This window comes from Aethalodelphis obliquidens, unplaced genomic scaffold (genome assembly GCF_003676395.1).
Source record: "Aethalodelphis obliquidens isolate GAN/ISIS:26980383/991018 unplaced genomic scaffold, ASM367639v1 scaffold43, whole genome shotgun sequence".
Lineage (NCBI taxonomy): Eukaryota > Metazoa > Chordata > Mammalia > Artiodactyla > Delphinidae > Aethalodelphis > Aethalodelphis obliquidens.
In genome coordinates this window covers 13,999,216-14,010,100 of record NW_020837987.1, presented here as the reverse complement: position 1 = coordinate 14,010,100, position 10,885 = coordinate 13,999,216, and the positions used below count along the sequence as shown (strand labels likewise).

General features: G+C 46.2%; 1 protein-coding gene across 3 annotated transcripts; it reads right to left on the bottom strand.

Annotated features, from left to right (window-relative positions):
* Positions 1 to 6,380: 6,380 nt before the first annotated feature.
* DKKL1 (dickkopf like acrosomal protein 1) lies at positions 6,381 to 10,216 on the bottom strand. 3 transcript variants are annotated; one of them, XM_027080180.1, is made up of 5 exons: positions 10,053 to 10,169; positions 9,591 to 9,765; positions 9,022 to 9,168; positions 8,808 to 8,900; positions 6,381 to 6,780 (listed from the first exon to the last, which is right to left on the bottom strand). In XM_027080180.1, the coding sequence occupies exons 2-5, from the start codon at positions 9,744 to 9,746 to the stop codon at positions 6,469 to 6,471; spliced, it is 708 nt and encodes a 235-aa protein (XP_026935981.1). In that variant the 5' UTR covers positions 9,747 to 9,765; positions 10,053 to 10,169; the 3' UTR covers positions 6,381 to 6,468. The 3 variants fall into 3 exon arrangements, with proteins under 3 accessions (XP_026935981.1, XP_026935982.1, XP_026935980.1); XM_027080181.1 differs by having other exon boundaries at positions 9,591 to 9,682; positions 10,053 to 10,167; XM_027080179.1 differs by lacking the exon at positions 9,591 to 9,765 and having other exon boundaries at positions 10,053 to 10,216.
* Between the last annotated feature and the right edge of the window lie 669 nt (positions 10,217 to 10,885).

Genomic DNA, 10,885 nt, shown 5'->3' with positions numbered 1-10,885 from the left:
TAATTACTTCTTAGGTCACCTTGAGGACTTAAGGTGGTAATCCTTGTTAATTGATAGTTATTATTTTGGCTATTAGGTGGCAGCTTGTTATAAGACCTGGGAAAGAACCTGTTTGACAGGTGATGTGGTGAATGGTTAACAGTGTGAGATAGGGAATCAGACAAACCTAGTGCCATTGCTCTGTGACTTTGGCAAGTGATTTCACCTCTCTGAACCTCAGCTTCTTCCCTAAAATGGGAACAAGTAATATCCACCCTATGGGGTCTTATGAGAGTTCAATAAGAATGTTTGCCTAGGATTTTCTTAGCCCTGGCTGGTAAGTGTTGGACATCGTTAACTTTATTAGTATAATTTCATTCTTTCATTTTATTCCTTCAGTATTTCTTGTTTTTTTTTCCTTTTTTTGAGGAAAATAATTCTGTAAAACCTAAAATAATTTAAAAACCATTTTATAGTGTAGTTATACATAAAGTGCTAAATCTTAAGTTATGCCTCAATTAAATTTTTATAGAGTAATACGTTAATGAAACCATCCATATAAAAAAAGAGTATTGCCTGCAGCCCAGAAATCTTCACACTTCCTCTTAATCATTACCCTCCAAAGGTAACCACCTTGAATTATGGCCTCTTTTGCTCAGCGTTATATTTATAGAATTCATCATGTAGCAGTAGGTCATTTATTTCACTGCTGTGTAATATTCCATTGTACGAATACGCCACGACTGAATCATTTTACTCTCGATGGACATTGGGTTGTTTCTGCTTTTTGGCAATTAAGTATACTGTTACTATGAATTATTTATCCAGATTTTCTTTAATTACTCTCAGTAATGTCAGAGATCTAGCAAATCTTTTGTTAGGTTTATTCCTAGGTATTTTGTTTGTTTTGCTAATGCAAATCATATTTTTAAAAATTGCATTAAAAATCTTTTTGTTCCTAATGTTTAGGAATATAATTGATTAGGGTATATTAATCTTATACACAGTAAAGGGTAGCAGAATATGCCACCCCAAAATATCCAACTGTGGCATAAGGATCATTTTGAACTGAACACAATTGAGAAGAAGCAGATACAAGAAAAGCTCTCTGCCCTTACCTATTTGCCTAAAAGCTGGATATAAATTTGTTTTGTTTGTTTGTCTTTTGACTGCACCATGTGGCTTGCGGGATCTTAGTTCCCTGACGAGGGATGGAACCCATGTCCCCTGCAGTGGAAGGTTGGAGTCCTAACCACTGGACCACCAGGGAATCCCCATGGATATAAATTTGTAAAGGTGTTCCCTCTCCCCTCTCTACCAGGAAGGACAAAAGTTAATAACTCTAGACCCTTGTCCACCCAGACACAGCACCAGCAGTCTCCCCAAGGGTACCCCCTCCCTTGTTGCTAACAGCATAGATTACTTTTGCTTGTTTTCATACTCCGTATAAGTGGAACCATATAGTATATACTCTTTTGTGATCTGGTTCTTCTGCTCAATTGTTGTGAAATTCAGCTATACAGTTGCATATAGTTGTAGATCAGGAAATCTTTGCCTTTATTGGGAGTATTTAGTTCCAGTTACTTAAAAAAAAAAACCGTTCATTTTGAAAAACCTCAAATATATACAAAGTGAGCAGAACAAAGCCCCATGTACCCAGCTTTAACAATGGTCAACATTCTGCCATTCTCTTATTTATACCTGTACCCTCATCCCACTTTATATTGTTATTTATTTTTTTTAACATTTCTTATTTTCAGGTAAACTTTACATGTGTTAAAATGCACGAGTCTTAACGGAACAATTCTGATGAAGTTCCATTTAGTTATTTTATTTTTTTTTTTTTTTGCGGTACGTGGGCCTCTCACTGTTGTGGTCTCTCCCGTTGTGGAGCACAGGCTCCAGATGCACAGGCTCAGTGGCCATGGCTCACGGGCCTAGCTGCTCTGCGGCATGTGAGATCTTCCCGGACCGGGGCACGAACCCACGTCCCCTGCATCAGCAGGCGGACTCTCAACCACTGCACCACCAGGGAAGCCCTCCATTTAGTTTTAATGTAATACTGATATTTTTCTTTAGATCTACCATTTTGCTATTTGTTTTATATTTCCCCCATCTAATCTGTTCTGTGTATTCTTTTCTTTTCTGGCTTTCTTTTATATTAGTCAAGTTTTTTGTTTTTTTTCTCTTCTGTTATGTTTTATTCTTCTTCTTCTGTTATGTTTATGGTTATGTTCTTTTATTCTTTTTTTGGTGGTTTTCCTAGAGACTACCATAGGCATCCTTGGCTTATTAGAGTTCTACTTTAAATTAGTACTTTTATCATTTCTTGGACTACGTGAGCACCTAACAACACTTTAATTCCATTTAGCTCCTCCTGCCTGTTGTCTTGCATTTTATTTATTTAATTAATTTATTTACTTTGGCCGCACTGAGCAGCTTGTGGGAACTTTTTTTTTTTTTTTTTTTGCGGTACGCGGGCCTCTCACTGTTGTGGCCTCTCCCGTTGCGGAGCACAGGCTCCGGACGTGCAGCCTCAGTGGCCATGGCTCACGGGCCCAGCCGCTCCGCGGCATGTGGGATCTTCCCGGGCCGGGGCACGAACCCGTGTCCCCTGCATCGGCAGGCGGACTCTCAACCACTGCGCCACCAGGGAAGCCCAGCTTGTGGGATCTTAGTTCCCCGACAGGGGATTGAACCCGGGCCCTTGGCAGTGAGAGCACCGAGTCCTAACCACAGGAATTCCCTGTCGTTCATTTTAATTCTGCATATATTTTAAATTCCACAAGATATTATTGTTATTGTTTTAAGCAGTCAGTATTCATTTAGATTTGGCACATACTTACCTCAGGGTTCTTTATATCTCCCCTCATTACCGAACTTTCATCTGGAGGCATTTCCTCCTACCTGACAAACTCTAGCATTTCTTTTTGTGCAGGACTGCTGCTGATAAATGTTTCGTTTCAGTTTGTCTGAAAAAAATGTCTTTATTTTCCCATTACTTTTTTTTTTTTTTTGGCTGCATTGGGTCCTAGTTGTGGCGTGCGGGCTCTCTCATTGAGGCGTGCGAGCTCAGTAGTTGTGATGCGTGGGCTTAGCTGCCCTGGAGTGTGTGGGAACCTAGTTCCCCGACCAGGGATTGAACCCGTGTTGCCTGCATTGGAAGGTGGATTCTTTACCACTGGACCACCGGGGAAGTCCCTTTGCCATTACTTTTGAAGGATGTTTTCACTGGGTATGATATTCTAGATTGACGATGGCTTTCTTTCAGCCTTTTGACTGTGTCATTGAATTGTTTTCTGACTTCCATTTTTTTTTCCTATTTACAAGTCAGCTGTCTGTCTTATTTCCTCTTTGAAGTAAAGTGTCCTTTTCCTTTGGCTGCTTTCAAGATTTGTTGTTGTTTTAGGTTTTCATAGGTTTTAATGTGATATGCCTAAGTGTGGTTTCTTTGTGTTTATTCTGCTTGGGGTTCCTAAAGCTTGAATCTGTGAGTTGATGTCTCGTCAACTTTGTAAAATTCTTGGCTAGTGTCTCTTCAAATGTTGCTTAGTACTCTTTCTCTTTTCTCTCTACTTCTAGGACTTCAGCATATGTTTGAAAGGCTTTTTCACCATGACCAGTATGTCTCATATGTCTTTTGTATATTTTCCATCCTTTTTCACTGATTCAGTCTGGCTATTTCTACTGACCTGTTTCCCACTGTGTCTAATTTGCTGTAAAACCCATCTGCTGAATTTTAAATTTATTTATAAGTTCTAAAATTTACACTGGATTCCATCTCCTCCCCCCCACTTTTTAGGTTCTGGTTCTCTGATGAAATTCTCCATCTTTTCATCTATTTTTTTGAGCATATTAATCATAGTTCCCTTAAGGTCTGTGTCTGATAATGCCAGTATCTGGATCACCTATGGATGCATACTTCTATTGATCTACAGACAGGGAAACATCGATTTCCCCAGATGCCAGGTGTGGTTAAGGTTATGGAATCCCCATGGACTGCTAGAGGGAGTAGACTTGTCAGAACATTTTACTTAATCAAAATAGGTAGATGCATCCCCTACAACCCAGCAATTCTTTTCTGGTTATAGCTCCCCAGATCCCTCCTGCCCTCCTTCTGGACCACAGGGGGACATATATACTAATGTTTATTGTAGCATTATTTGTAATGGTGAGAAGTCAGAAGCAATTCAGTTGTGCGTCACTGAGAGTGTGGAAAGGTTACATGTGGTGAAGACTGACCATGGAATTTATTCAGTGGATTGGATGGATATTGGATGTACCAATGCAATGTGGAGGAGTCTTAAAGAAGGTGCTAAAAAAAAAAGCCCCATAAGAATGACATGTGTAATACCACCTATGGAAATTACAAATACATGCATAAAAAGGAATGATCATATTTAGCAAGAATATGTACTGTTAGAAGCTGATGTGTGTCCTCCCAAAAATTAATATGTTGAAGCCCTACCCACTGGTACTTCAGAATACAATCATATTTGGAGACAGATCTTCAAAGAGATTATTAAATTAAGATGAGGTCTCTAAGATGGGCCCTAATCCAGTATGACTGATGTCCTTACAAGAGGAGGAAATTTGGATGCACACATGTGCGTGCATGAGAAAAGACCACGTGAAGACACAAAGAAAAGATGGCCATCTGTAAATCAGGGAGAGAGGCCTCAGAAGACACCTAACTGGCCGACACCTTGATCTCAGACTTCTACCTCCAGAACTGTGAGAAAATAAAATTCTGTTGTTTAAGTCACCCAGTCTGTGGTTTTTCTTATGGTGGTCCTAGCCGACTAATACACTTACCAAAAACACAAGAAATAGTGTCAATGGTGGGAAAGTGAATGGGACTGGGGGTGTGGGGAGAGAAGGTATGGAAAGGCCAGTCAAGTTCTGATATTCTCCATGAGGACATATTGATGCTTATTTGGAATAATCAAAAACCTATTTTTTTCAAAAGGAAGTTCTCTTTTATTTATGCCCACACATTGCTAGTTTCCTGAATGTGCTGAGTCTCTCTGTGGGGTGATCCAACCCTGAACCTAGGCTTCGAGGGAGAAAGTGCATGTTGTGTCTGCACCCCTACAAGACGCAGCACCATAAAGACCCTCATGTGCCTTCTCAATTTTTTTTTTTTGCCCACACAGCATGGCGTACGGGATCCTAGTTCCCCAATGAGGGATCGAACCTGTGCCCCCTGCAGTGGAAGTGTGGAGTCCTAACCACTGGACCGCAGGGAACTCCGTCAATGGTGGGTCTTGAGAGAGGGATTCTGGAGGGAATAGGGGGTGCTCTGGGGATGGGGGATGGGGGCACAGTGGCAGGGCACCCAAGACAGGGTCTCTGAGCTTCCAGATCTGGCTGAGGCAGCAGGCCTGGCTTGCAGAGTTAGAGTCTGAGGTGACGCTCATGGAGGGACAGACAGAGGGACAAAGGGAGAGAGACACAGAGCAATTCGAGATGGAATCAGCATGTAAATTGAGTGTCAGGGAATGAAAAGACAAAGATGAGAGAGTGGAGACAGGTGGATGTAACAGAGATGGGGCTGGAAACACAGACTTGGGGGCTGGAGGTGACAGGGTCTGGACAGAATAATGGCCCCCCAAAGATGGCCCCTCTCTAATTCATGGAACCTGTTTAATATGTTGTCCAGGTGGGCTCAATCCAATCCCATGAGCCCTTCAAGGCAGAGGACTCTCTCCTGCTGGAAGAGGAAGAGGAACACATAAGGGAGATGGGGCAGAAGGGAAATACAGAGAGATTCCACGCGTGAGATTTGAAGTATGGGATCCACATGCAAAAACCGGAGAGAGACCTCTAGGAACTAAGTGTGGGTGGCCCAGGTGACAGCCAGCAAGGAAGCAGGGACCTCAGATCAACCCCAAGGGACTTGATTGTGCCAACAACCTGAATGATCTTCGAAGCAGAGCTGTCCCAGAGCCTCCAGGTAAGAACCCCGCTGGCTAACACCTTGATGTTGCCCTTGTGATACCTGCACAGAGGACCAGCCCAGCCATCCTGACCTATAGACCAGTGAGAGGATACATTTGTGTTGTTTTAAGTTGCTACATTAGCGGTCATTTTTTGCAGCAGTAACAGGAAACTAATGCAAGGGCAGAGTGGACAGACAGGACTGGAGTGAAAGAGCTGGGAGCTGGAGGGCAGACAGAGCTGGAGGTGACAGGGATGGGGACTGAGGATACTGATGGGGCTGGAGGTCACAGAGTTGCTCAGTCAGAAGACAGATGGCGTCTGAATCAGAAAACAACACAGAGACATTGGCAGGAACTAACATCTCAGCCAGATGTCATGCTGAAGGATAAGGTTGGGGGGACTTGCCATGGCTTGGCTGGCTGAGGCCTGAGGACAGATCTCTAAAGGAGACAGTGCTGCTGGATGTAAGAAAAAGTTTAATTTCCATATGGTGCCTAGGGTGGGGTCTGGTGGGGGGGTACATGCAGGTGTTCCCCAGTCCCCCCACTATAACTGCTGGGAGGGCCTGAGGATATACAGGAAGTGGGTCTTGCGGGCAGGCAGCCTGGCATGAGAGGAGCTCTGGGTCCCCTGTTCAAGGACGTCCTCACGGGTCCCCTCTCGGAGCCCATCCCGGATGGCCTGCAGGCGGTGTTGCTTCTCACTGAGCCAGTGGTCGCTCTCCTGGGCATCCTGGTGGGACCTCCGCCGTGGCAGCTTCATGATCCAGAAGACCATTCGGGGGTGGGGTTCCGGGTGGAAGCTGTCCATGGCCTTTGGGACAGGCACCAGGGCCTCCTTCTCCTCTATCTTGGGTACCTGGTGAAGAGGGACAAGGAGACCCTCTCAAACTCCAAGTGACAGCCTCAAGATGCTCCCCTGGCATACTCAACCCACTTTGCCACCTATGGGGTGCTTTGGGAATTAAAAGCTCACCCTGCAGTTTACAAAACACTCGGGTTTATAAGCGCTTTAGAATTAAAAATACTCTGAGGTTTATAGAATACTCTGGGTTTGAAAACACATTTTGGAGGTTTCAGAAGCACTTTAGGATTAAGCATTCCCCGGGGTTTAGAAAGCAGTTTGAAATGTACAAAGCACTTTAGGATTAAAGAATCATGACTACAGTTGCAACATGTGATCCTTGACTGAATCCTGGATCAAACATCAATCACATCAGCTCTTGTGGACAGCTTTTGGTCCAGCAGGGACATTTCAATGTCTGTTCGGTCCTTGCTACTCATCAGCTCTTGTGGACCAGCAGCATCAGCATCACTTGGGAGCTTGTTAGACATGCAAATGAGCGGGCCCTACCCCATCCAGACCTATTGAATCAGAGTCTACATTTCAGTACGTTGAGGTTTGGGAAGCCCCATAGGAGATGGTTACAGGTTGAATTGTGTCTCCCCCACTCTCCAATTCATATGTTGAGGTCCATTAGGACCCTAGTAGCTCAGAATGTAATCTCGTTTGGAAATAGGGTCACTATGTAGTTTTCGTTAGTTAAGATGAGGTCATTAGAGTGGGCTCTAATCTGACTGGTGTTCTTATGCAGAGGGGAAATCTGGACATAGAAATGCACATAGGGAGAACCCCATGCAAAGATGAAGGCAGAGATGGGGATGATGCCTCAACCTGCCAAGGAATGCTAAAGAATTGTCAGCAAACCACCAGAAGCTAGGGAAGAGGAATGGAACAGATTCTCCCCAACAGCCCTCTGAAGGAACCAACCCTGCTGACACCTTGATCTTGGACATCTAGGCTCCAGAACCATGAGACAATACATGTCTGTTGTTTAAGCCACCCGGACTTTGTTACGGCAGCCCTAGCAAACTAATACAGAGATAATAGTCTGATTTCTTGGGTGTAAAAATGGGACTACGGTAACACACAAGAGAATGCATTATTCTTAGGAGATATCTGCTGGAGGATTTAGGGGTGAAGTGTCATGATGTCAATAATTTACTGTCATACGGTTCAAAAGTAAAAAGAAAGTCAGTATGGTAAAATGTTAACAAGTGGTGAAACTAGGCCAGTGGTTTTCAACCCAAGTCTGGAGACATTTTTGGTTGTCACAACTGGAGGGGGTGTGGGTGCTACTTCCGTCTAGTGGGTAGAGGCAGGGATGCTGCTAAACATCGTATAGGGCACGGGACAGCCCCCTACAACAAAAAATTATCCAGCCCCAAATGCCAATGGTGCTGATGTTGAGAAACCCTGCTCTGTGGAAAAGTGGATACAGGTTTATGGTACTATTGTTTTTGCAACTTTTCTGTAGATTTGAAATCTTTAAAATAAAAAACTGGGAGTGTGTGTGGGAGAACCATGTGGGTTTGCCAAGCACTTGAGTGTTCTTACAACATCTTAGGATCAAAAAATAAGCACTTTGTGATTAGAATCACTCTTAGAGGTTTACGAAGGTGAGATACACAGAGCATTTGGGGTTCACAAAGTACTTAGGAATTATTAAAAATCACATTTTGATGTTTACAAGGGAGAGATTTACCAAGCACTTTGGGATAGATTAAAAAATCCTTGGAGGTTTGCAGAGCACTTTGAGATCAAAACACACTTTGAGGTTTACGAGGGTGAATCTTACCAAACACTTGGAATGAAAAGCACTGTCTGGCTTACAAAACCCTCTGGGGTTTGAAGCAAGCAAGGATGTACTCTGAGGTTGTAAACCTCATTTCTGAGAGCTGGTTAGTCCCTTTTGACAGATGATAAAACTGAGGCCCAGAGAGAGGGTGTCCAGCACAGAGGGAGTGGGAGAGTCAATTCATCTTTTCCTCCTAAACTACAGAAAGTGTTTGGGCTTGGATACTTTGCTGGGGGCATGTCCTAACCTTCCAGTCACCCTGTAAGCTCCCCTCTCCTGGCTCGATGGATGCCACCACCTTCTCAGAGATCAGCACCTCTCCTGTCTTGTTGTTGGTCACCTGTGAGGACCCAAAGAAGAGTAAGAAAAAACTTCTTTCCTCCTATGCCCTCCTCCCTGACAGATACTGCAGCATGAGGGATCTTAGGGAGACTCCAGGAGGGACTTCCTGGCATAGGCACCTTGTCAATCTGGAGGTGGCTGGAGAGAGTTTTGTTTCCCAGCCTGTGCTTCTGGTTCTCTTCTTGGTGGTAGTTCCTAGGGAGGCCCCGGAAGTCCATAGGAGCAGAGAAGAAGCTGTCCATGCTCCGCATCAGGTCATCCTGGGGCTGGGGGAGGAATTGGTGAGCTGCTGGACCTCCGGCCTCCCCAGGACATCTTGGCAGGATCCTTGGCAGCATCCCCTTCTCTCTCCATCCTCTGACCCTTAGGGCCTAACCAGGTCACCTCCTTTCCCCATCTGTCCCATTACTTTCCTATTCCTGCCTCTATCGGTCTTCTGTCTCTCTGTCCCCATCCCTCTCTCCGCCTGTCTGTCTGTCTCTCTGCCTGTCTCCCTCCCTCTCTTCCTATCTCTCGGTCTCCCTGTTGCACGCTCTCTCTGTCCCTTGACTCCTCTTTCTATCTTTCTATCTGGCCGCGACCCGTCTCCCACTCTGTCTCCCTGAACCCCTTCCATCCCTCAGTCACCATCTGCCCCTGTCCCTCTTCTCTGTACCTCTTCTTTTCCCCAACACACGGCAGCGCTTACTTTCAGGAAAAGCCGGGTGAAGGCTTGGAGTAGACTCTGGAGACCTAGAAAACCCGAGGAGCTCTCCTGGGCGTCACCATCGCGGATCGGGGCTGCAGTGGAGGGGGGCACCGAGGCAGAGGGGAGCAGCAACAACAGGACTAGCGGGTGCCACATTGCGGGGCGGGCCGGGAGGCTATGGCAAGGGCAGGGGTCAGAGCCCCCCCGCCCCCCATAAAGGCTCCGTCCCCTAAGTGCCCACACCCCCACGCTAGACAACAACTCCTTCCTATCCCTGGCCCAGGAACTCCTCACACCCCGCCCATTCCCCCCCCCCCGCCCCTTATCTTCTGCTCCAACCTCCTCCATTGTGTCAGGCCCCTCCCCTCCCCTCAGGCCCATCTCTTCTGGGCTCTGCCTCACACAACAGATCTCGTTTCTCTTCTTCGCCCACATTCGTATTGAGACCTCGCTCCTCCTCACCTTCTCCCACGCCCTGCCCCTTCTTCTGGGACCCGCCTTTATACTAGACCACAGCCTGGTCACCGGACTCTCAGTCTCTGGCCGTCCACGGACTGTTAAATCCAAACAGTTCCGATCTCGAGCCCAGGCCGGATACCTGGAGCGCTGAATGAGCTCCTCGAGGCCTAGACTCGCCTCTATTGTCTGACCACGCCCCCATTTGCTGACATCACCCATGAGCCCAGCCCTCTATTGGACAGTCACGCCCTTAAGGGAAGGGCCACGCCCCTTGAGCCAGAGCCGGGCGTTGATTTCAAGTTCACACCCCCATAGTCAGACCACGCTCCTGTCGGTTGACCTCGGCACTGGAGACCCAGTGTTGCCCCTGTTCTCTGATCATGGGCATCGTGCCGGAGTCACTGCAATCGCAGGTGGCCCCGCCCCTGTCTTAGAGCCACGCCCCCGCACCTAGGCCACACCTCTGTGCCCCAGATCTTGCCCCTAGCGCCCTCAGTTCCATTCCTAGGCTCTCTCTGCTCATGAAATACCCGCGTCCGAGCAGTCCTTCTGATTATCCCACTGCTTAGTTTTGTATCTATCTCTGAGAGTTTCTCCGTGTCCTTTTTCGTCTTCTCCAGGTTTTGAAACGATTAATACGCTCAATAGAGTGCAATGTAGGGACGCTGAACCCCGAGCCCTCTTCGGTTCCACTAAAAAGCTCCGCCCTCTCAAGAAACCCTAAATCCAGTCCTCTGTACCACCTTACAAGGAACCCGGGATCCGGGCTCCCTTTTTCCTCAGGACCCCAGAGTCTGGACCCCAGCCCCTGTTGTCTCTTGAGTTTGAACACTCAA